The 27,388-nt window shown below is 40.5% G+C and overlaps 1 protein-coding gene across 8 annotated transcripts in view; it reads right to left on the bottom strand.

Moving 5' to 3' along the window:
- Positions 1-6,330: 6,330 nt before the first annotated feature.
- The window catches only part of LOC124564247, a 116,568-nt gene continuing 95,510 nt past the window's right edge, over positions 6,331-27,388 (bottom strand). For 5 of the 8 annotated variants that reach the window (XM_047131001.1, XM_047131000.1, XM_047131007.1 and 2 more), the window contains one exon: positions 20,665-21,232. In XM_047131001.1, the coding sequence (XP_046986957.1) occupies positions 20,995-21,232 (238 nt within the window). In that variant the 3' untranslated portion in view covers positions 20,665-20,994. Of the gene's footprint in view, positions 6,903-20,664; positions 21,233-22,165; positions 23,866-27,388 lie in introns of those variants that run through there. The other 3 variants (XM_047131002.1, XM_047131006.1, XM_047131005.1) reach the window with 3 other exon arrangements.

Here is a 27,388-nt window from a genome sequence, read left to right as displayed (position 1 = left end):
CTGCGATTGACAGCAGCATCTCCGTACACCTTTTTCAATCTCTTGTGGATGTTTCCCACTGCCTCGTTTCCACAGCACAGGAATTCTATGACAGCACATTGCTTCTGACGAACGTCAAGTGTAGCAGCCATCTTGAAGACATGCTGTGACAGCGCCACTCACAGGAACAGATTGAACTAAGTTTGAAAACAAGTGGGAAGGTTTGTATCTACACACTGTAAAACTTTCACACATGCAGAATGAAAACTGTATTTTTACAGAAATAGTGTGCATTTCTTTTGGAGTGACCCCTGTAGTTCATTTATCTTGTAACTGATCTGTTACGAAACTTTTTGTTGTTATTGACATTTGCATAAATATGTGTTGTATCCATCTTGGATTATTATATTGTAGTTGATGACATTTGTCCAAATTTATATTATTATTATTATTATTACTATTGTTATTATGTTAACACTGAAGGCACCAATTGCACGTAAACATTTTCAGAGGTGGAATAAAACACATGTATTTTGTATTTGTATCTGGTGCCCTTACAACATAATGCATGCAGGTTTCCATTATGGTGGTTACAGAGGTTATTAATGTACCAGTGCTTCACATTTTCAATGGCTTATCTCAGGCTTACATTAACCTGTGATCTACCAGTGTTAATCACTTAAATATGTTACCTAGACAAATGTATTCCCGAAATTATATTACTCTACATCGATTACTTTTTGGTGTTGCAATTTTTTTTCCATCAGTATATATCACCAAAAATATTTTCTTTCTGCCATTACAAACTTACATATAAGTCATAATCTGTAAAACATCTCAGGGAAGTACTGAAGGCATTTTGATCTCATTTCCAGCAATAGGTAAAATGACTGACAAGAAAAGTTTGTGTGTATCACTCACAAATATTTTGTGTAATTGCCTGAGCTAAGACGAAACGAATTCCCTCGCCACTGTGAAATTAATACCATCGCCACAACAGGCGTAGAGCCACCCGACTACTGCGCTGACAGTCTACGCCTACGACACGTACAGTCTCCGTAGCATTTCAAAGTAAAGTAGTACTGGTAATTGATGCAGGAATGCACTTCAGTTGTTTCAGACGAGTTCCAGTACCTCATATAATATTCAGAGAACAATTCAATGTTTGTGTAAAAAATATAGTCCTATAGCCAGCTGTACCATTTTCTTCTTCAGGGACTTCCATCAGATCTTACCACTAATCACAATAGGGACAACAGCAGATGAAGTCAGTGCACGTGCAATTGCGTTGGCACGGCATATTAAAATAACTCGAAAATTAATAAAATAAATGAGACATTAAAATAGCAAATGCAAAATTACAAAAAATTTTAAAATATAACACAAAATCATTCTTAAAAGTGTTGGAGTTCTCAGGAACAGTATATGTCAGTATCAGTATTGATAACGGGCAAAAACTGTCAATTTTTTTACAGAGCTCTCAGTGCCCAAGTCCTACTCACACAAAATCCAGCCATCCAGATATTTTTCCCTAAATGGTTGGCCACCTGGATCTCCCGCTTGGATCACTCTCATTTTTGGCAATACCGAGGAGCACGTGCCATAAATCTGGACGAAATCAGTGGTGACGAGTAGGCGCAGTCCTTCGTGAGCTCAGATGACTGGATGACAGCTCCCTGCTGTTGCATCTCTGTGCCAGAGGTTATCGGTCACTGCGTGTGGCAAGTTGTGGCTCAACAACCCGTAACCGTGTGTTTCCAGTGGGTGATTGTACAGACGATGTCTGACTGTTACTCTGACCGAGGTGAGTCAGTTTGACCCGTGGGACGTCGAAAGAACTGTACTGGCAGGTGCATGTAGATAGACATAAAGTTCCCCGAGAAAGCCAACTAACAAAGTTTCAAAATTGAGCTTTAAGTGACAGCTCTAGGAATACACCACAACCCCCTATGTATCGCTGTGTCATTGGACTTGTAGGTACGAGAGACTAATTACAGTGTGTGCACACAGGCGTTTAAACAATTGTTCTTCCAGTGCACCAAATGATACTGGAATGGACAGAAGCACATGCAGTATAAAATCAAAGTAAGGAGAAAAATCAATATTACAAATAAATCACTGCACAAAAGAAAGAAAAACCACTGTGGCAACAAAATACATGGGGCTCACTATAAAGGCTTTTCTCTTTTCTTTTAACTGACAGGACTGTAACAGTAAAACTGGTGCCATATTTCCAAAAATGTGTTATATATTCACTGAGCAAAATACCAACCAAAATACAAAAAAGTCACGAGCAATGGCTGTACGAGTTTGGATATCCAGAAAAATTCAGTGTAATTCTGGGTTACCATCTTCAGTTTACAGTCTTAGTATGATGCACTCTTATTTGACGACACCGAATCATCATCAAGTATTGAACACTGGTGACAAGAATTTGCTCAGGTCATACGTGTTGCAGTGTGACGCGGTCTACAGCATAACAATGTGCACTATTCTAAACACATTTTCGCGAATGCCATTACGTCACCACTAGAACTGTGACTGAACTGTTCAGGTGTCAGTGGGAAATATGTGTAACTGTCTCACCTCTCATGTGTGCTGGTACTTCCAAAATAATACTGGCCAATTCTGCATTCGTGTGTGCACAATATCTGTATCTGTTGTGTATGTTATTACTTACATGCATTTTTTCCATTACAATAGAAGTTTTCATTTCATTCACTTAAAACATTGCCAATAATAGGGTTCTCTCCTCTGTTTTGTGCTTACGTGGGGTATGACGTGTATACTTACGGCTGACTAGAATTTTCCCCTTTGGCACCGGTACAGTACAAAAAAAAGTAAAAAATTAGGAGACCGTACAAAGAAACACAACAAGGAAGACGACGATGTTCGGACAACCGGGCTTAATAACCCGCAGCTTATTGCTGTGAAGGGAGGGCCGGTGGTGAAGCCGTAGTGAAACCACCTGCGCAGAGACTGCAATGCGGAGACGAGGGGAACAGAAGAACTGGCGGGCCGAGGTACGAGGACTGCAGCCTCGGCAGCAGCGTCAGCGGCCTCGTTTCCTGTCAGACCGACGAGACCGGGAACCCACGTATACGTGACGGTGGCTCCGTCAGGAGTGAGCGAGTGACAGCTTTCGTGGACCCGTCGCACTAAAGGATGGACAGTCTGCAGCACACAGAGGCTATGAAGGGCACTGAGAGACTCTGAGCAGATGACGCAATCGGAAAGCCTCTGTCGCCAGATGTACTGCGTTGTCTCATACGGGGAGGAGAGCTGTGCTGTAAATACTGAGCTGTGTTCCAGAAGCTGAAACCGAAAAATGTTGGTGCTAATGAGGAAGGCACACCTGACACCACGGTCACTCTAAGAGCAGTCAGTGTACACTGAGGTACTAATTCGAAGTTCTGTGCAAAGGTCACGATACCGAATGCAATAGGGCAAGGCCGGAGTAGTGTCCTTACGAGGCAAACGAAGGCCGAGGTGAACATTGACTGCCGCACGAAACCAAAGTGGTGAAGGGTATGCATAAACGAGACACCCACAGTCTAGTTTCTAATGGACGAGGTACCGGTACACACGGAGGTGTTCCGATCTGCTCCCCGGGAAGTACCACAGAGGACACGTAGGACATTGAGAGACTGCAGTGGGCAGCCAGGAAAGACACGAGAAATGAACAAGAAAGTTTCCTATTGAGCACGAGTGCCAGGAATTTCGTAGTTTCGACAAAATGAAGAGAAACAGGTCTGAGGTGTGAAGACGATAGAAGAAACCAATTGCACCGGCAGAAATTCATACAAACTGTTGTGTCAGTGAGAAACGAAAGCCACTGTTGATGCTCCACGAGTAAAAACAATCGAGATATCACAGAAGGTGCCGCTCGAGTAGGCGAGTCCGTGGAGAACTGCAATAGATGGCAAAATCGTCAACAAGTAGGGAGCCAGAGGTGCAGGGCAGTAGACAGGCCATTGTAGGGTATATGGTGATAGCAAAGAGGACGACGCTCCAGACGGAACCCTGAGGCACACCGTTTTCCTCGATAAAGTCGTCCGACAAGGCAGAACCCACACTTACTTTGAAAACTCAAACTTTTAAAAATTCCTGAAGCAAGTGGGGCATGTAATTACGGAAACCCCACATGTAGAGAGTGTGGAGAATATCAGTCCTCCAGCAGGTGTGGTAGGCTTTCTCCAAATCGAAAAACACGGCCACAGTCTGGGATTTCCACAGAAAACTATTCACGACACTGGTGGACAAAGTGATGAGATGGTCAACTACAGAATGGTGCGCTCGAAAGCCACACAGTGCAGTGGTTAGTAAATTGCGAGACTCGAGCCACCGTACCAGCCGGACAGGAATCTTACATTCTGTCACCTTGCAAACCCTTGGTCCCAGAGAGCCATTGGAGGTTGGCCCACACAACCGAAGAGGGAGTAGAACTGTTAAAAGAACTACCAAAGAAAATCCAGGCATGTTCCCTAAGGGAGGGGAAAACGTCACTTTGTCCAGCACGGAAGGGAGAAGATGTTGCAAAGGCTGGGGCCACATGGTAGCCAAGCATGAACTCACCAAAGAGCAGCAAGCCCCATGTGTGCGCGTGTGGGGGGGGAGAGGGGGGGAGATCATGCATAAATCACATTTGTATTCGTTGATGCAATGGCACAGGCTCCAGCAAGGTAGGCGATACATTAATGAGAAAGTCCAGATGATACACTCCAGTTAACCTTTGTGGTAGCACTTATGACCCTATTAATCTAATGCCAAGCACACCTGCCCATAACTTGATTGAGAATTGGTGCTGATGCCCTCTTTCCTGAATTGCTTGAGGATTCAAAAAATGGTTCAAATGGCTTTGAGCACTACGGGACTTAACTTCTGAGGTCATCAGTCCCCTAGAACTACTTAAACCTAACTAACTGAAGGACATCACACACATCCATACCCGAGGCAGGATTCAAACCTGCAACCGTAGCAGTCACGCGGCTCCAGACTGTAGCACCTAGAACCGCTCGACCACTCCGGCTGGCGCTTGAGGATTCACACCTGCCTATACATGCTGGTTATGGGAATTCACAACACCATCTCAAGTGAACCATGCCTCATCGGTAAATAAAATCTCTGATGTGAACAGTAGATCTGCGGCGCACTTCTGCAACAGCCACTGACAGAACCACCATCTGTCGTGATGATCCTGTGGCCTTAGGGCCTGAATGTGCTGTAGACGATATGGGTAAAGTAACTGTTCATGAAGTACTCCCCAGATAAGAGAATGAGACATGCCTTCTGCTGCAGCTAATCATGGCAACTAGTCCCAGGGGTTTCTTCCACCAAACATAGTACAAGCTCCTCCTTGTCAGGTATTCAGACTCTGTGGGGCCTTCCACTGTCAGTCTTCTGAGGCGCAAGGATACCTGTGTCCCTCAGGCGCCGGAAAAGTCTGTCTAACAGCTTATCGGAAGCCATTTTGCACTTCAGATGCATTTCAGCATAGAGGGCAGGAGCTGACAGGCTATCTCCATTTGCTACACAGTAGCAGAATATCGTATCGGCCAGTTGACTTGTCGAGTAGCAGACTACCGTTGCTAACAAGTGGTGGAAGTGAGAAAATGTAAATGTACTATACCATTTGCACATACAAACAGTGCAATAACAGTAAATACATAAGTGAATCCGCATTTGGAAGAAGATAATACACCGTGATACATACCCAGGGTTGACTGTAATGACAATAAGCACTCGAACATTATGAAAACTAATGCAGCCTACAACACAACTCTAACCACACAACTGGCTGCAGATCACTTAACGGTAAGACAACATAATACCATGCCGACACATTTGACAGGGCACCAATGCGATGACAGTGCTAATAACCACAACTGAGCATCGCGCAGCCATTCCTATAAACACGTCTATCTCAGAAAATATCGTTTGCAGACCAGTGTTTATTGTTTCTTTTTTTGATGATTACTACCACGTGTCGAAGTATCTGAAACTTTTTTAAACACGCTATATATATTTTGTAACAAACTTTTATCTAAAATTGTCAGTGCAGCTTAGTAGTCCAGGTGTTAATCATTACAGTGTAGTACGCCAGAGAATCGATTTAGTTTTTGTTAACTCCACTACAGATGTGCGAGAGGAAGTTTACCTCAGTGACAGAATTAAGCACAGCAATCTCGTCTTTAGGAATACAGACTAACTGCGAAATTGCTTGGCTAGGATATCCAGATTTACAGATTTTGCTTTGTGTATTGTAAAACAACATTGGTGCACTTCATTGGATAGGTTTTATTTATACTCTTTGCTAGGAAAAAATGAGTTTGTTAAATCTGCATTTTTATTTGGATTCCTACTCACTACATTTCAATTTCATTTTGTTTACAAATAAAAATGCCTAGGAAACAGTCAAGTCTTTCTGATTACACCAGAATGGCTAATAGACAGGTCTACGCCATCTGAAGAACCCAATAAAGATCATGACACGAGACTCACTTCGGGTTGAGAACATCAGGCTTTGACTAGCTCTTTGGAAGTTCCTTTCAAGAAACATAACTCCGATCGGGAGTGTTGTGCATTATCTCGCACCTCTGACCTCTTCACTCACACAGGCTTTAAGTTACTCGTCCCCAATGTAACATCGTACAAACAGAAAATTTGACGGGAATCGGCACAGACGAGGGACTTCTTACACCAAAAATCCCACTTATTCTTATCAGTTTATCACTTCCCTTTAAATGTGTGCAATTCACGGTTATGCCAGACCACAAACAAAACACAACACCAGATGCTGCGTGATGCGGGTGTGGACCTTGGCGTCAGTCGCTTTTTGCACGGGCAGCTTTATATGGCTCTCTCCTGTGTTAGTGAAGCAAACAGTCTCTTTGTGCATGTCCCCAATCACACTGCTTCAAACACTGTATACAAAAAAGTCTGATTAGTAAAAAATATGTATGTGGGCAACACCAAGCTTGTCACCTAGTCAAATAATGAAAACAAACAAAAAATATATATACAATCAGTAAATAAGATACTTTGATTTCCACAGAGCAGTTATCAGTGTACAAGGGGGGTCCCAGAAGAAACCGGATTGTTGTCATAAAAAATTTATTGATGAACCTTTTTACAAAATTACTTCAGTCACCTTCAAAATACTCTTCATTACATGCGATGCACTTGTCAAGTCTCTTTTCCCGCTGTTGGAAGCATGTTTGGAACTCTTCAACTGTGATATTGTCCAGTGCCCTTTGCGAAGCTGTTTTTACTTTGTGGAAATAGGAAAAAATCGCACGGGGCTAGGTCCGGCGAATACGGAGTGTGAGGAATGACAGACCACCTCTGAGATGCCAAATAGTGGGTCATTCGTAAGGCCGTGTGTACTGGAGCATTGTGGTGATGCAGAAACCAGTCACCTGATCGCCAAAGTTCTGGGCATTTCCTCTGCACATCCTCTCGCAGACGCCTTAAAACATCCAAGTAAAAGTGCTGGTTAACAGTCTGGCCAGGGGGTACGAATTCCCGGCGCACAATTCCACGAACACCAAAAAAGACAGTGATCAGCATCTCCACATTTGACCTCACTCGCCTCGCTTTTTTTGGTCTGGGAGAGTTGGGAGTCCTCCACTGGCTTGACGCTTGCTCGGTTTCTGGGTCATACCTGTAACACCAACTCTCATCCCCTGTAATGACTATGTTCAAGAAGTCTGGACCACGTGCAGTCTCTGTTTTCAAGTCCTGACACACATTCATGCAGATGGTTTTTTGCTCCTGTGTGATAAGGCACGGAATAAATTTAGCAGCAATGCGTCTCATGTGCAAATCCTCACTCAAAATCCACTGGAACGAGCTCCAACTGATTCCTGTCTCAGCTGAAATTTGGTCGATCGTTTGGCGACGATCCTCGTTGATCTTTTGGCGGACCTTTTCAATGTTCTCCTCATTTCGCAATGTTGAAGGGCGTCCAGAATGAACTCGGTCTTCGACACACATCTCACCATGTTTAAAGCGCCCAAACCACCCGTAAACCTGTGTGCGGCTCATAGCGTCGTCCTGGAAAGCTTCCTGAAGCATTTGGTGTGTCTCCATTGCAGCTTTTTTAAGCAGGAAACAAAATTTCACACACACTCTTTGTTCTTTTAAAGTTGCCATAATGACTTTGCAGAGGTAACCCGCCAACAGTGAGGGAAACACAATACCAGACTTGCACGTTCAGCTCTACACTGGCGCCGTCTGCACAGCTGTTTCACGGAGGTCTGTACTAACGCCATCTAGTGTGAGAACCTTTACGTCTACGAGTGACAGCGAACTCGGAGTCCGGTTTCTTTTGGGTCCCCCCTCGTACATCAAGTATCATACTAACAAGTAATATCTTGGACCTCTTCCTAGATAAACTTCCCAGTACATTGACAACATTATGACTTTCCATCTCACATGAAACTGTCTTATGTCTTTCCATCTAACATTAAACTATCTTACTGGCAGATTTCAAGAGATCAATCAATAAAGAGAATCCAGAATGGAATGTATCAATATTATGACAATGATAGTTGCTACTCACCACATAGCAAAGATGCTGAGGAGCAGATAGGCACAGCAAAAAGAATATTAGAAAGTGAGCTATGGGCCAACAAGGCCTTTGTCAGAGATAGAAAACACACAGCTGATAAACATATGAACGTGACTGCAGTCTCTGGCTGTGGCCTCAGGTGCAAGTGAGCTGCAATTGTGTGTGTGTGTGTGTGTGTGTGTGTGTGTGTGTGTGTGTGTGTGTGTGTGTGTGTTCTACCTCCAACAACGTCCTTGTTAACTGAAAGCTCATTTTCTGAAAGCCTTTTGGCTGTGCCCACCTGCAACTCAGTATCTCTGCTACATGGTGAAGAGTGACTATCTTCTTCATAATATTGCTACAATCAATGAAGAGGGTGTCAGATGATTTCTGCACATCTCCGAACCAGTTTCAGAACACAAACTAAATTCAATTACTAACAAATTCACCTTCATTAACAGTTTTTCCATCATCAAATCTGTTGTAAATTGAACTATAGTAAGACACCACCTCTAAATCGTATGCTGCATCTCGACCTGAAATACGCTGCCCGATGACTGAAGTGAAGTGTCCAGAAGACGTGGCCGGATGACAGTGTAACACTAATTATTTACGTGACGGCCAGTGGTGCGTGTGTGTTAGAGCCGCGATTCTTTGTGACACACAGAATGGCCACCAGAGAGTGTTAATCTCGTTCGTGCTTCACGTTGTTATCGGCCCGGAAGGATATATAAAGGGCATAAACAGTGTCAGAAGTCGAGTAATCTCTGAGGAGGACACAGATCCTGTGAGACAGCGCTATCAGCACGTGACAAAGTTTGAAAGAAACTGCCGGCCGGCTAGTCGAGTCGTGCAGTACAGAGATTTGCCAGTCAGTCACGTGTGACAGTGGCCCGATGTCCGAGTGCGTGGGAACGTGAGGGCAGACATACTAGTCTAGTTTCTGGCCAACCACAACCAGGGTTGCCACAAGTTTCCCCAAGTGAAATTCCCTGATATTTCCCCGATTTCCACACAAGTTTTAGCATTTTTCCCTGACAAATTTTGAGGTATCGAGGGTAAGTTAAAACTTAAGTCGACAACCCGTCATTGCCACAATGGTACAAGAAATAATAGTGTAAACGAGGAAATATCTAAAAAAGCTTGCAAGCAGATGGCGTTTCCCAATGTGAGCAAAAATCTTAAGTACTAACATTAATATATTTTGTAATGAACTGTTTTTAGATGGAGAAAGCAAGCCACACGGTACGTGTGTCTCATTAAGACCACAATATTATTTCATTTCAATGAAATGAAACACATTCGGTGACAAAAGTACGCATTTCCTCAGAGTCACAAGACAGATTTAAAATAGGTTCACTGACTTTGGAAATAACCTCAGAAAAAAGTAGGCCTCTCAAAAGAAGCGTATAAGAAGGGGAAGAATTGTGTAAATCAGCACTGTAGGTGACCACCAATACAATGTCGGTTCTACTACGTTCGTTATTGTCAATTATTAGCCACTGCGTTATATCTATTATTTTACAGGTATTTCGAAAAATACATGAGTAAGTGGCATACAAACTACCAGCAACTGACACAATTTTCTTCTTCTCATTGTCCGTACTTTCTAATATGTTACCTACTTTTGAAGTGCCAAAATGTACTAGAATAAATAAAAGTCTATAAAACGCGACACTGTACAATGTGCTTGTGGTGAGACAGTTGCAGTTCCTGAAATCCGTCGCCCGTGGCCTCTGGCCCGCCGAGGAGCACCGCAGTCCCAGTCCACGGATAAACCGTGAAAATTCGCTGCGTTTAAACCACGCACAGGAGTTGACCGGCCTGCGGGCGGGTCGGTGGGAGTAGATCTGACGAGCAGGGCTCGCACACCAGGGGGGACCGAGCGGCTTCAGGTCGGCGAGCCTCACCCGTTACAGGTACCCACACAAATCCAGCTATTCACGAGCCGCAGACAGCGTGTCGACGAAATGAGACTGGGGCGATCGGTCCGCACGACAGGTAATTTGTTCGATTACTCTGAGAATCGATAATGATGAGGATAGGTAGCAACTCACTGTAAAGATGATTGCCGAGGCACCGACAGGACGTATAAAAGACAATTGTCCTCTCACAACTAAATTTTCAGCCATAGCTTTTGTCAGAAAACAAGAGCGCACATATACACACACGCATTCAAACAATCACACAGACACAACAAGTGCACACATGTTGTTGTTGTGGTCTTCAGTCGTGAGACTGGTTTGATGCAGCTCTCCATGCTACTCTATCCTGTGCAAGCTTCTTCATCTTCCAGTACCTACTGCAACCTACATCCTTCTGAATCTGCTTAGTGTATTCATCTCTTGGTCTCCCTCTACCATTTTTACCCTCCACGCTGCCCTCCAATGCTAAATTTGTGATCCCTTGATGCCTCAGAACATGTCCTACCAACCGGTCCCTTCTTCTAGTCAAGTTGTGCCACATGCTCCTCTTCTCCCCAATCCTATTCAATACCTCCTCATTGGTTATGTGATCTACCCATCTAATCTTCAGCATTCTTCTGTAGCACCACATTTGAAAAGCTTCTATTCTCTTTTTGTCTAAACTACTTATCGTCCACGTTTCACTTCCATACATGGCTACAATCCATACGAATACTTTCAGAAACGACTTCCTGACACTTAAATCTATACTCGATGTTAACAAATTTCTCTGCTTCAGAAACACTTACATTGCCATTGCCAGTCTACATTTTATATCCTCTCTACTTCGACTATCATTAGTTATTCTGCTCCCCAAATAGCAAAACTCATTTACTACTTTAAGCGTCTCATTTTCTAATCTAATTCCCTCAGCATAGTCGTGTGAAGTTAGCACCCCTTTTTCGAGAAATATACATTTTTTTCAGAGTTCTTGATAGATATGGCATAGTTCTAGAGTTCTTTGTACAAAATTTCAATAGTTCTGCAGAATTTAGCGAAGAAAACAACAATATTCGAAAAAAATTTCGTATCGAAAACGTTCTTTGGAAATTTCCGCAAAATGTAAATAAGTACAAGAGTTCTGAGCACAGTTCTGAACAGAGCTCCAAGAGTTCTTTCGAAAATCCAAGTAACGTTTTTTTGTGCAGCTAATAGTTTACGAGATAATTGCATTTTAATGAGAAAATCTTTTCACTTACTGTGAAGTTGGCACCCTTTTTTTCAGAAAGATATATTTTTTTTAGAGATCTTGATAGATATGGCATAGTTCTAGAGTTATTTGTACAAAATTTCAATAGTTCTGCAGAATTTAGGGAAGAAAACAACAATACTCGAAAAAATTTTCGTATCGGAAACGTTCTTTGGCAATTTCCGCAAAATGTAAATAAGTACAAGAGTTCAGAACACAGTTCTGAACAGAGCTCCAAGAGTTCTTTCGAAAATCCAAGTAACATTTTTTTGTGCAGCTAATAGTTTACGAGATAATTGCATTTTAATGAGAAAATCTTTTCACTTACTGTGAAGTTGGCACCCTTTTTTTCACAAATGTATACTTTTTTCAGATTTCTTGATAGATATGCCATAGTTCTAGAGTTCTTTGTACAAAATTTCAATAGTTCTGCAAAATTTAGCGACGAAAACAATATTCGAAAAAATTTTCGTATCGAAGACATTCTTCGTCAATTTTCGCAAATTGTAAATAAGTACAACAGTTCTGAGCACAGTTCTGAACAGAACTCCAAGAGTTCTATCGAAAACCCTATTAACATTTTTTTGTGCAGCTAATAGTTTACGAAATAATTGCAATTTAAGGAGAAAATCTTTTCATTTACTGTGAAGTTGGCACCCTTTTCTTCAGAAATGTATATTTCTTTCACAGTTCTTGACAGGTATGCCATAGTTCTAGAGTTCTTTGTACAAAATTTCAATAGTTCTGCAGAATTTAGGGAAGAAAACAACAATACTCGAAAAAAAATTTCTATCGAAATCATTTTTTGTCAATTTTCGCAAAAATTAAACTGGTACAACAGTTCTGAGGACAGTTCTGAACAGAACCCCAAGAACTCTATCGAAAATCCTAATAACATTTGTCTATGGCGATAATAGTTTGTGATAAATTGATTTAATGTGGGACACACTTTCTCTACAGAAAATATAAATATATTCGTACAACAGTTCTGATGACAGTTCTGGACACCACGTGAAGAGTTCTATCGAAATTCCTAGTAGAATTTTTTAGTGCAGGTAATAGTTTAAGAGGTAATCGCAACTTAATTAAGAACCCCATAAGAGCTCCTACTGTGAAACTGGCACCCTTTTTTTCAGAAATATATATTTTTTTCAGAGTTCTTGATAGATAAGTCATAGTTATAGAGTTCTCGGTACAAAATTTCAATAGTTATGCAGAATTTAGCGAAGAAAACAACATTGTATAACAAAGCTGATTCAGGAACCCTTTCCTTTTGATACAATTCTTCCTGTTGCCACAATAAATCACTTGTGCATAGATTCCAACTGTACTGATCATTACAAAAATACAACCATTGACCAGCGGCGCACATTTCTTGCAGCGTTGTACAAAGCATTCGGCTTATCCGCTGTGAAAATATCACACTTAACGCTATTTTAAAATTTACGGTGGATGGCTTCCGTTTATCTACAATGTCAGCATCTATCGAATTATCTTCATGCAAACGTGATGCCTGGATCACTCACTTCCCCTTTTAGGTACGGAGGAAACTAAGAGTTCAGTCTTGTGGAAGTCAAAAAAGGAAATGTGGGCAGCCCTTCTTTTACTGATAGCAAACTCTAGAGAAATCTCCACACTTGTTTTTCTTCATCATGCCAACAAAAGAAAAACTCTCCCTTCATAGCTCTATTATCATTCCAGTACTAGTAAACCAGTTGTCCGCTTTCACATTTCGACCTGACTGATATATAGGTTTACACAGTCACAGAACAACATCAAATTGTTTATTGCTCAGTTGGTAAATCCTTCTGGTTGCAACACAGCGTATATTTCCAAATTGTACAGGTACAATACTTAACAATCCACACTTAAGAATCCATACTCGTTTGTTTTGATTGATACATATTGGCGAAAACTGTACCTTCCACAGAATCCTTCCAGCTTCTTGCCTACTGTAACATTTTCTCCAAGGGTGTAAGATTTGTGGTAGTTGCGTACAAACACAGTAAATATTTCCCGAATAGCTGTTAGCTTGTCTAATTGTCTCCTTTCATCACGAATAGCGCGACTGTAAAATCTAAGGCTCTCCAGAATAAATTTGAAACGTTTTATGTTCGTTTGCGAGGTGAAATTTTTCAATGCCATCACCATCAGTTCCACACAGATCTTCCAGGCTTTATCTGTTACTTTTGTTAACAACAATTAAAAACAAGAGACTGATGAAGGCTTTCAATTCAATATCATCTATTGATTTTACCCCTCTCTCACGCTGAAATGAGGCTTTGATGCTCTCAAAATTCTGATTGGAATACAAAACTACAATAGACAAATATCGTCATCTATGAGGTAATTACAGCATCACAAATGCTGCTTTGGCTGCACCTATTGGTACAGGTAAATTTCGAATAATATTATGCTCTTCGAACAATATGCTTCGAATTTCTTCAACATTATCTAGTACTTCCCACTTAAAATAATAAAATTCCTATAAAATAACGCAACCAGGCGCAGTGTATTAATCTGATATTTGACGTTCAGACAGCGGACACTGACTATTAAACAGTTCAAACAGAATTTAAGTGCAGTTTACATTCTGGATTAGCTTTGTACTACTTACTACGTTGATAAACAAATAAACTAATCGCTGAAATGAAATACGAAAGGGCACAGTGGATAAAAACGAGCAATCGGCTCATATCTCATCAAGAGAGCATTAGCGTCGATACTGAATCATACATACAACAATGAAAGGCACACATGAAGTGTATATTTTTAGAATCAGGAAGAACCAGATGAATTTTATCACGTAAAACAGTAATTGTTTTGAACTCTCATGACATCCAGGACCCACTAACAGCTAAAAATATGCCCAGGACCCTCATGGATGAAAGTTATATTGCAACATCACCAGCCGCTAGGATACATAAAACATGTGCTGTGTGTAACGAATAAATTTGAAATTGATGTCGTTAATATTGTTGCAAACATTTGTTCTAGTTAGAAAGGAAGTGTGGAAGTTTGATGAGTTACACTACAGCGAGAGTTAAAAGTCTTTACAATGTATAGAAATGTAAGTATATTTACTGAATATATCGTACAAACGAACTAAGTAGTATGTTTAAATCCTAATTCAATACATGACTAATAGAGGTGTTATAATGTTGAGGGGATACAGTATTAAAGTTAATAAGAAGTTCGAAATTTGTAAATAAGAACCTCGTTTATTTGGTCCTCAATAATCCGGATTTCCGGTTTATCCGGATTCATATTTTGTGTCCCTTGGTATTTTTCTCTTTTTTTTCTTATAACACGAAGATGTGTAGTCGGTGAGGTACATAGGCTGCTTATCACCAGGCCGGTAATTTAGTCTAGTACTGTTTGATAAGGAACTCGGAGTGTGTGAATGACATTGTTTCTCAAGTATGGTACATTAATATAACGGTGTATTGATGCCCATCAAGTAAGTTGCATAGTAACCACGCCAACAGCACTCCACCACAGCTCATTGTACCTCTGGTGCGATTCTCGACAGGTGTGACACCATCTGGTTAGTGGCGCGTGTGAATGTATCTGCTCTCTCAGCCATCTGTTTGTTTTGCACTGACGAGCCTTCTCTCCTTGAATCATCTAAGCGTGCACATCCCACGCTTCCACCTACAGTTACTACAGTCAGTCTTAAGAAGGTGTACTGGCATTTGTATAGTGCTGAACATTTAGACTTTTTGTATTTAGTAGAATATACATCCGGTTTTCGATTTTTGGTTTTCCAAAATAAAAAGTGAGAATTTACGATCGTACTCATAGCTGTACTTCCAGCAGTACTTCATCTCCTGCGTTCCCAATTTCGTAGAAGTTGTCCTACGAAAATTGCAGAAGAAGCACTCCTGGACGAAAGGATATTGTGACGATATTCTTTGGTCACAGCCTCGGGTTAGAGACCCGGTCCGGCACACAGTTTTTATCTGCCAGTAAGTTTCACATCGGCGCGCACCCACTGCAGAGTGAACACACAATCTATTTCATAATCTACTGGCACAATAAAAATGTTATGAGGATTTTTAAAAGAACTCTTTCGGTGCTATCCAGAACTGGTAGCAAAAGGGTTGTGCCAATTTATTATAATGTAGACCAAGTGGATCTCTCGAAAATGCTATTATCTCATTAACTGTTATCCCCACAAAAAATGTTATTACAGTTGTCGGTAGAACTCCTAGGGTCGTATTAAGAAATGCCGTCAGATCTTTTGTACGAATTTATTACTTTTACATGACAAAAGTGAGTCCCACATTAATTATCTCATATAATGTCATCGTCACAAATAATGTTATTATAGTTTTTGGTAGAACTCTGTGGGTGATATTCAGAACTGTCATCAGAACTATTCTACGAATTTTGCTATATTAGATAAAGTGAGTATCAGATTAAAACAATTATTGTATAAACTATTATCGCCACAAAAATGTTCTTATCATTTTCATTGCAACTCTTCCGGTGCTATCCAGAACTGCCAACAGAACTGTTATACAAATTTATTTTTTCCAAACTGACAAATAATTTTTTACCATACCAAAATTTTGCCGTGTTATTGTTTTCTTCCCGAAATTCTGTAGAACTATTCGTGTTTTGAGCAGGGAAATCTAGAACTATTGCATATATATCAAGAACTGTTAAAAAAAATTTATATTTATCGTAAAAGGGGTTCAAACTTCACGGGAAATGCTCATAAGCATTCCTTAATAATGGCAGTTACTACGTAAACAATTACCTGCACAGAATATGTTACTAGTTTTCTCGATAGAACTCTTACAATGCTATCCAGAGCTGGCATCAGAGCATACGAACAGACATAATTTTTTTTTTTTTTGAGTAAGAGTGCCCCACAATTAATCAATTACCATACAAACTATTACAACCACAAAAAATGTTATTATGATTATAGATAGAAGTCTTGACGTGTTAACCAGAACTGTTCATCAAAACTGTTGAACGAATTTACTTTTTCTGTGGAGAAAGTGGGTCTAACATCAAAGCAGTTACCGTATAAACTATCATCGCCACAAAAAGATGTTATTAGGATTTTCGATAGAGCTCTTGGTGTTCTGTTCAGAACTGTTGTACGAATTTACTTTTTGCGAAAATTGACAAAGAATGCATTCGATACGAAAAATTTTTCGAGTATTGTTGTTTTTTTCGCTAAATTATGCAGGACTATTCAAATTTTGTACAAATAACTCTAGAACTATGACATTTCTATCAAGAACTCTGAAAATATATATATATTTCTGAAGAAAAGGATTCCAACTTCACAGTAAGTGAAGAGGTTCCCTAATTAAATTGCAATTATATCGTAACGTGTTAGCTGCACAAAACATTGTAATTAGGATATTCTATAGAACTATTGGGGTTCTGTTCAGAACTGCCCTCAGAACTGTTGTCCGAATTTACTTTTTGCGAAAATTAAAAACGAATGTTTGCTATAAGAAATTTTTTTCGAGTATTGTTGTTTTCTTCGTTAAATTCTGCAGAACTATTGAAATTTTGTACAAAGAACTCTAGAACTATGGCATATCTATCAAGAATTCTGAAAAAAGTATACATTTCTGAAAAAAAGGGTGCCAGCTTCACAGTAGGAGCTCTTATGGAATTCTTAATTAAGTTGCAATTACCTCTTAAACTATTACCTGCACAAAAAAATTTCACTAGGATTTTCGATAGAACTCTTCACGTGGTGTCCAGAACTGTCATCAGAACTGTTGTACGAATATATTTATATTTTCCGTAAAGAAAGTGTGTCCCATATTAAATCAATTTATCTCAAACCATTATCGCCAGAGAAAAATGTTGTTGGGATTTTCGATAGAGCTCTTGGGGTTCTGTTCAGAACTGTCCTCAGAACTGTTGTACAAGTTTAATTTTTACGAAAATTGACAAAAAATGTTTTCGATACGAAATTTTTTTCGAATTTTGTTGTTTTCTTCGCTAATTCTGCAGAACTATTGAAATTTTGTACAAAGAACTCTAGAACTATGCCATATATATCAAGAACTCTGAAAAAAATATATCTTTCTGAAAAAAAGGGTGCCAACTTCACAGTAAGTAAAAAGATTTTCTCATTAAAATGCAATTATCTCGTAAACTATTAGCTGCACAAAAAAATGTTACTTGGATTTTCGAAAGAACTCTTGGAGCTCTATTCAGAACTGTGCTCAGAACTCTTGTACTTATTTACATTTTGCGGAAATTGCCAAAGAACGTTTTCGATACGAAAATTTTTTCGAATATTGTTGTTTTCTTCGCTAAATTCTGCAGAACTATTGAAATTTTGTACAAAGAACTCTAGAACTATGCCATATCTATCAAGAACTCTGAAAAAAATGTATATTTCTCGAAAAAGGGGTGCTAACTTCACACGACTCCTCAGCATCACCCGACTTAATTCGACTACATTCCATTATCCTCGTTTTGCTTTTGTTGATGTTCATCTTATACCCTCCTTTCAAGACACTGTCCATTCCGTTCAACTGCTCTTCCAAGTCCTTTGCTGTCTCTGACAGAATTACAATGTCATCAGGGAACCTCAAAGTTTTTATTTCTTCTCCATGGATTTTAATACCTACTCTGAACATTTCTTTTGTTTCCTTTACTGCTTGCTCAATATACAGATTGAATAACATCGGGGAGAGGCTACAATCCTGTCTCACTCCCTTCCCAACCACTGCTTCTCTTTCATGCCCCTCGACTCTTATAACTGCCATCTGGTTTCTGTACAAATTGTAAATAGTCTTTCGCTCCCTGTATTTTACCCCTGCCACCTTCAGAATTTAAAAGAGAGTATTCCAGTCAACATTGTTAAAAGTTTTCTCTAAGTCTACAAATGCTAGAAACGTAGGTTTGCCTTTTCTTAATCTTTCTTCTAAGATAAGCCGTAGGGTCAGTATTGCCTCATGTGTTCCAATATCCAAACTGATCTTTTACGAGGTCGGCTTCTACCAGTTTTTGCATTCGTCTGTAAATAATTGGTGTTAGTATTTTGCAGCTGTGACTTATTAATTCGGTAATTTTCACATCTGTCAACACCTGCTTTCTTTGGGATTGGAATTATTATATTCTTCTTGAAGTCTGAGGGAATTTCGCCTGTCTCATACATCTTGCTCACCAGATGGTAGAGTTTTGTCAGGACTGGCTCTCCCAAGGCTGTCAGTAGTTCTAATGGAATGTTGCCTACTCCCGGGGCCTTGTTTCGACACACGACCACTGTCTAAGGCCACTGCGTCTACAGTCTCTGAGAATCAGATCCGAACAAACCACTCCTCACGCCTCCTGTCGGGAGCTCCTAGGCTGGCGACAAAAAGTAGTGGCAGCACTGACTGCGAGCTGAGGGGAGTGGTAGGAAGGGGAAGGGGGGGAGTGGGGAAGAAGTGAACACACATACTCAGCCACATCTGGCCATCGACGATGCGTGACACCTCAGCAAACAAACCATTTCATCTACTGAGACGAAAACGAGATTTTTCCAGTGTTTTGTTTGTTCAGATTCCCCTGATGTGTTTGGAATTTCCCCGATTTCCAGAACCTGTGGCAAATCTGACATCTGACTGCCACAAGTTAGGATCACCCTGTGCACCGAGCACGAGCACACGTGACCCCTTCTCAGCTGCGTCTGCCGCGTGGGACACTGGGGAACTGCTCTCCCGTGCACGGGATGCCGTTACACAAATTACAACGGTTGTACGTAGAAGAAAATAATTTAACATTACTCTTTAGTGACATAGTCCAAACATGCAGCTGAAGAAAATAATCTTGTCTTTAATCCATCCTAAATTACAAACAGACAAGATATAATACTCATATTACGCAGCTGTGGTTATACAAAGTAAATTTTACTTTAATGGTCTATAGTTCACCAGATAATGCTTCACATATTTTATTTAAGTTAAATAATCTTACACCACATTTACACTGAAATAATCCTTTATTTGTTCCTTCTTGTAACATTAATTTTTTTTCACCTCTGGAAACATCTAGTAGTAAAGTAGTAAAGTAGTGCATCTAAAGATGCACTACTTTAAAATCTTTGATCCAACCAATTTCACTTTACCACTTACTTATCTTCATACCCGACAGTGACTTATCAGCCAAAAACTGGTTTGTGTAACAAATAATAAATGCTGTACAGTATTACACTAGTGATGTGTGGTTCATTCGTAAAAGAGTCTGTCGTGTATTTTAATCACAAAGTGGTTCCTCCAAATGAAATTTAATATTTAAAAATGGTATCTAGCAGTATCCTGATAAATATAATTAACACTTAAAATAACAAGGTAGCAGTCCTCATTTATTATTGTTTCACAGGTTTATAAAAACAAAGAAGTTTTTAAATTCGACTTACTGCAAAAAAACATTGTCAGTGCTATTTATGAATTGCTACCTGATCTACATCTACATCTACGTCTACATTGATACTCCGCAAGCCACCCAACGGTGTGTGGCGGAGGGCACTTTACGTGCCACTGTCATTACCTCCCTTTCCTGTTCCAGTCGCGTATGGTTCGCGGGAAGAACGACTGTCTGAAAGCCTCCGTGCGCGCTCTAATCTCTCTAATTTTACATTCGTGATCTCCTCGGGAGGTATAAGTAGGGGGAAGCAATATATTCAATACCTCTTCCAGAAACGCACCCTCTCGAAACCTGGCGAGCAAGCTACACCGCGATGCAGAGCGCCTCTCTTGCAGAGTCTGCCACTTGAGTTTATTAAACATCTCCGTAACGCTATCACGGTTACCAAATAACCCGGTGACGAAACGCGCCGCTCTTCTTTGGATCTTCTCTATCTCCTCCGTCAACCCGACCTGGTACGGATCCCACACTGATGAGCAATACTCAAGTATAGGTCGAACGAGTGTTTTGTAAGCCACCTCCTTTGTTGATGGACTACATTTTCTAAGCACTCTCCCAATGAATCTCAACCTGGTACCCGCCTTACCAACAATTAATTTTATATGATCATTCCACTTCAAATCGTTCCGTACGCACACTCCCAGATATTTTACAGAAGTAACTGCTGATCTGTGTAGCCATTTTATCATTTAAAAAATTTGTTTCATTGTGAATCCATTGTTGTTACAACAAGAATCAAACATTATTGCAGATTATTACAGCAGGTATTCAAACAACATTACTGTTTCTTCTACACATTTCTAAAATTATTTGTTATATTCCTTCAAAACAGTTTCCGCTTATGTTGACAAGTACTGAGAATTGTACTTTCCTATAAATTTCACATTATTTTTATACATACAGATATAGTGCTCTCAACCTCTCTCACTGTCACTGCCGCCGACGCTACTATCACTGTCGCCGTCTTCGTCACTCTCCGAACGGTCGTCCACCGCTTCGTCTGCTTCGCCGGGCCCTACGTCCTCGAGTGCCTCAAAGTAGAAAGGCTGTAGCTCAGCGTGGACCGTGCCGCGGATTACGAGATTGGGCATCTGCTCGGTCAGCCCGTCTGTGGCTCTGGGGTCACCTGGGCACCCTTCGACACTCAGCTCCCTGTGACAGGAACGGGAGCACTGCTGTTACTGTGACAAACTGAGATCCTTCTGTACTGTGAATGTTTGTACAACAGTATTAAGTATATCTCCACTTCTTAAAACCTCATCAAGTTTTGACACTGCCTTTTTACCAAGCAGCAAGCGTCTCCACAATATCGAGAGATGCTCGCTGCTTGATAAAAAGTAAGACCTTGACGAGGTTTTAAGGTGTAGAGATATAATTTTAGCAACAAAGATCCATATTGTAAGGGCTACAGTCTTTCCAGTTGTTATATACAGATGTGAGACCTGGACCATTACAAATGTGGAACGAATGGTGAAGAATAAACTGCTTTGAGTTGTGATGTTGGAGGAAACTCCTTAGAGCCCCGTGGACTTCAAAGAGAATGAATAGGTTAACATTAGAGCAAATAAAACCAGAGCACTCCCTGGAAGGTCTGATGCTAAAACAAAACCTGACCTACTTTGGAGACATCATGAGAAGATATGTTTCACTGCAAAAAACTCTAATGGTGAGGAAAGGCACTAGAAGAAGAGGACGTCAGAAGGTGAAATGAATCAATCGCATCACAGAAGTAATCTGCTGCAACCTGGAAAGCCTACAGGAGAAAGTGCAGGACAAAAGAAATTGGCATGCTTTGGTTCATGTGATCACAGAGAATTGGAACTGTCTAGACAAATAGAAATAGAAAGAGAGAGAGAGAGAGAGAGAGAGAGATTGTTACAAAATTCTAATAACGTACATGGAAATTTATATTTACTCAGAGAAAAAAAATCTTTAGGTAAGTGAAAAAGGAGGTGTGGCAGGAGCGACTGTGCACGGAGAGGGGGAGGGGGGGGGGGGGGGTTGCCAGCATGGTGGGATGGGCAGGGACAGTGGTGGCGTAGGAGAGAAATTGGGGAAATTGATGGCATGGTGGGGGGGGGGGGGGGGGGGGGGTAGAGAGGTGCGGCCGCAATGATTTGCAAAGATATAAAGCTACTGGAATTTGTTGTTCTTAATTTCACAATCCTTGGATTGTATAAATAACATGGGGAAAGTACTCAATTCTATAAATTTTGGAGAACATTCTCAAGTTCACACAAATAAAACAAAGTGAGTATGTACTTCACCTGACTGTGTTCTCAGCTTGAGTAAATGAGTGGGTAACCTTGCTCAACATGAAGAACATTCTCCGATTTCATACGAATAAACACAGCGAAGTTTCTCACGAGCAGAGAAAATTCTCCCCTTTTTGATATGAGCTCTGTAACATAAATCAGGCTGATTAAATTCTGCAGACATTAAGTCTTACCAAGTTTTTTTAGTAAATTTAATAAATCTATGTTGCTCAGATGGAAAAAGAAAGATATACGTAACCCGAAGACATATTGAGTAGAGTAACTGTGTAAGTTTATATGGGTTTAACAGTAAAAACATTATTAGGGTGGTGAACTTATTTCCCAAATATCATGAAGAAAAAATGAAAACATTTTTGTGCTATTTATGAGACCCAAGTTTTCCCGAGTGGTGTATGGGAAGACCAGGTACAAACCAGACAAATATGTCACTGACCTTTTCAGATGTTCATCATATTTTCGCACAGCACAGATGTTCCATTTTGCTATGCTAGAAATAAGTAGGCAAATCATAAAAATTAAAAACAGGTTTATTACAAACCTAGTGAACTGTTTCTCATAACAAAACCACAAGATGACCACTTAAGTACTTGACGTGGCAACAGAGTATTATGTGCCATTTAATCGAGATTACCACGTGTCAGAACACACTCGTTTTACAATCCGGAGTAGACGATAATGTGACGTATTGTTAAAATTTCATTCGCATAATGCGTTCACCTAACATCAATAAAAAAAAGTTCCCTGCATGTCGAAAATTTGTCAAGATTATCAGAAAATGTATTTTCATAAACCATCCGTAATGTTCTTAATAATCTGTTGCCGCACAAAAAAGTGAAAACAAAATGAAATTTTATGCAACTCTTCCCAAACACAGTGATGCTACAGTTCCATATTTGTACACTGAATAGTTCGCATATTTCAGCAAGCTGAACGAAATGCAAGATGAAGAGTACGTTCTGTGCCCGGTGCAGACAACACAACGCGGAGAACAGATTCGAGCAGGTGGCGAGATAGTGAGAATGAACTCCCTCATCAGAAAATATGCTCTGAACATTTTGTTCATACGATATAAAGAACTTCCTCAGAGCACGTTCTTTCACTCAGAAAATCTTCTCCAAAGAATGTTCTCTTTTTTATCCATACGACCTCTTTAGTGTTTGCACCCTTATTCACTTCCTATAAAGCCAACAACTTCTCCTCTCCACTCCAGAATCACCTGTTCTAAGCATCCTCAAGACTTTCTTCCTCTCCTCCATTACAGATAACTCAGTAGGCTTCAGTCCACACTGTCATCGACAGCCCGATTGCACCACACGGGCCACACCTCCAAAAGACTATCAGAATCGGTCCTTCACACTGTGTACGGTAAGAAGATTGGTGATGGGGAATGTGGAACAGGTAAAACGAAGCAGATGCCATCCCCAGAGCCCAACACTGACTTCTCGGTGGTTTTGTCCGGGCCAGGCAAGTCGCAGGAGGGACCATCAGAGGAAGAAATACTTGAAGGAACTGCAAAAGAAATCAGCAGAACTACAGCATCGGCACACTTCAGGGAAGCAATGACATAAGAGTTTTAAGACTGTACGTATAACACCGTATCAATGTAAGCTGGCTTCAGCTACTAATTCAGATGTTAAAGGCATCAGTGCGAAGGATCTTCTTGTATTACTAAATAAGTCATTTAGTGGAGCTCCAAACTTAGGGATTTCACAGACAATGTGAATGCAGGATTTCAAGTAGTCCAATCAGATGACAAACCATTGCTACTTCACAATATAAGTCTAAAATTATGGCAAAAGCTACAGCAAAATTAACTGTCCGGGATAATTATAACTGGAATCGAGTGAATATAATCGGGGAAGAAAATTATACAGATAAGTGCAGCATAGGCTATTATGCTTGTAGGCCTGTCAGGCCAGACAACACACAGGGAAAGCAATTGCATCATCGGTTCATCGGATAGATGAAGTTTAAAAATCATTCAGAGAGGCCGTCAACAGTGACACGGGCAGCACAACCGTGAGGTGCATCGAGACTGGTGCGGATACTGGGACAGGATCGCTCCGTGCAGGGCCTGGCGAGTGATAGGATTCGGGCAGCTGTACGAAGACACGCCGATTAAATTAGGTTAGGCACCACAGCAGAAGAGGTGTTGAGAGAGGAAAGTGCCCTACTCTCCGTGAAAGAAAAAGGATCTATTCCTGAGAGTGAAGGAAGTCTAAACTCTAAGTAACAGAGGGAAGATGATGACACTGAGTGCAGATGGGTCACATGGCTAGAGACTGTGGAAAGTCAAAGAGGAACACGAGGGTAGACGGTGAAGGCAGAAGAAGCAAAAGGCTCTCAGAAATATTGTTACCACTGTGACAAACCAGGTCACACAAATGCAGACTTAAAAAGATAACCATTTGTGAAAAATGTGAAAGGCTAGGCCCCAATTCAATGAGAAATTAGGGGCTGTGCCCACAAGTGAAATGGAAAACTAAGAGTGTGTTACACGAGGAATACACATCTTACTGTGACAAAATGCCCAAATGTTAAGAGTCACAGATTTTGAAGCAAGAAACAAAATTGCAGTGGAATATTGCTACAAATTAGGAAGTCAGTTACAGTTATCAATAGATATCAAGGGCACATATGAAGTCGGTTTGATAAGTCATTTAAAATAAGCGAGAAAAATGTTTGTTTCGTAAATAACTCAACTTATTTCTCAACATATTCTGCTTGGAAGGATATAAACTTGGTCCAGGGATCCACCAACTTTTTCATCCCACTGCAAAATACTTGTTGATTGCAACTATCACTTCCTCATTTGATGAAAATTTCTTCCCAGCAAGCCAAAGTGTCAAGTAAGGGAACAAGGTGAAGTCACTTGGGACTAAGTATGGTGAATAGGGTGGATGAGGAACCAATTCAAAGTCCAATTCATGCATTTTCACCATTGTTATCGCTGATGGGTGGGATGGTGCACTATCCTGGTGAAAGGACCCTTTTTTGTGGTTAAACTTGGGTCTTTTCTCCACCAACACAAGTTTCAGATGATGCAACAATGAAGCATAAACAGGTCCAGCTACGGCTGTGCCTTTTTCCAAGTAATCCTTGGGAATCCCAAGAAACAGTGACCATCACCTCACCATCTGACAAAATGGTCTTTGCATTCTTCAGTGGACTGTTACCAGCCTTTTGTCAATTGTTTTGTCTGCCATTTCGACTCTGGTGTGTAATGATGGATCCAGCTTTCATCAATAATCGCAAATCAGGAAAAGTAGATGGCAAAAAGGATCTATGAATACGACGGTAAGCTCCACATGACAGACATAAGATGAAAAAGTGTAAATCACAGAATGGTGAAGGAAAAGTTAAAAATGCAAATTAAAGGCAAGTTGTGAGACGACATGTTATGAGTTACCTATAAGGCAAACTAGTGGGGCATCAGAAAGTGATGTGAAAGTAGCTCACAGCAAAGAAAAACATAAGAACGTGTGTAGAAACAGGGTTGAATCCCAGTAACGAAAAAAAAAGAAAAGATTATTCCCAAACAAGAAGAAATGCCAAGTGTGCATACAGCCAAATTTATGGTACTATTAGAGCAAGGGAAATATATTTTCAGTGTACTAATTACAAGTGAGGCCAAGTGGAATCTGAGTACAGTGAAAGTTTTAGGTGAACTGATAAGACAAAGTGACACCAACATGAGCCACACAGGGAGCAATTAACGGCATGAGCACAAAAGGAAATCTCACTGCACAAGTTAGAGAAATGATCTGAATGGTCAGTTGGATAAAGAAGACTGATATGAATTGTATGGCATATGGTGAGGTATTTTATCTAAAAGGTGACAATTTGGCATTCACATAAATGGTAAGGCATGCATTCCCTATATTGCCAAAACAACAAAGGAAAGGTACATCCCTATAGAATACTGGAAGCACAAAAGGTGGTATTACAGGAGCAAATTGAGAAAATGGTTAATGGGGATATAATTGTTCAGAGAACCTGAAAAGTACCCACGGACACCTGTGGGATAGGGAAATATAGAATGAAATCTCAGTGGGGGAAACTTTCCCCATCCCCAACATAAGTGAGATACTGGACAAACTGGGGAAAGCCAAGTATTTCTCCACTATTTTAATAGATTCAGCAGATAGAGGAAAACACAGCATTCACTGCAAATTATCAGCACTAAGAGTCCAAAAGGATGCCAATGGGGCAAAGAATGCATCAAGTATATTTCAAAGACTAGTGAATGTTGCTTTGGCAAGATTGCATGGGACAAAGTGTTTCAATGTACTCGGATGACGTAACTTGCTAAGGTAGTTCAGTAAAGGAATGTGATGAGAAGTTGCAGGAAAATATTGGATGGTTTAAGGGCACCTAGGTTAAAGTTACACCAGATTGTGTGAATTTCTGAGAAAGAGGTAATATTCTTAGGACACAAAATAACAAAGAAAGATGTGGAGCCAGGTGAGCATAATGTGAAGAGGTGGAGAACAGTTCTGAAATCCATTACAGGATTTAAAGGATATTTAGGGGTGGCTGAATATTAATACTGTGAATCCATTGTATAATCGCTGAACTGGGATCTCTGCCACAAGCAGCATTTGAGGAACTGAGAGATTAGTAAATCCTCCCATACTGAGCTACCCTGATTTCAAGAAACCATAACACTGGTGCTGCAGATACCAGTGCAGAACTGTTCAGAGCAGTTCTGTCACGAAGGGAGATAGATTCAGATTTGCCAGTCAACTGTGCCCCACGGTTGTTGGATAAGGCTGAAACTAAGGTAGAGTGCTTAGCAATTGTATGGCCACAAAACAGTGCAGACCACACATTTAGGAAGATTTTACCATAGTAACAGATCACGAGCCACTGACACGGACTTTTGGTGTCGAAGGTCTGTTGCTGAGATTACTGAAATGGTGGTTGGAACTAGAGGAATATTTTTTTTACACTTTGTATAAACCCAGAAATCTTAATGCAAATGCTGATACATCAGTGGTAGCCAGTGGTATCTGAAGCTGGGTGTTGCACC

The sequence above is a fragment of the Schistocerca americana genome, unplaced genomic scaffold, assembly GCF_021461395.2.
Source record: "Schistocerca americana isolate TAMUIC-IGC-003095 unplaced genomic scaffold, iqSchAmer2.1 HiC_scaffold_13, whole genome shotgun sequence".
Lineage (NCBI taxonomy): Eukaryota > Metazoa > Arthropoda > Insecta > Orthoptera > Acrididae > Schistocerca > Schistocerca americana.
Note: the sequence above shows the minus strand (reverse complement) of the source record. Positions and strands in the feature narration are given on the sequence as shown.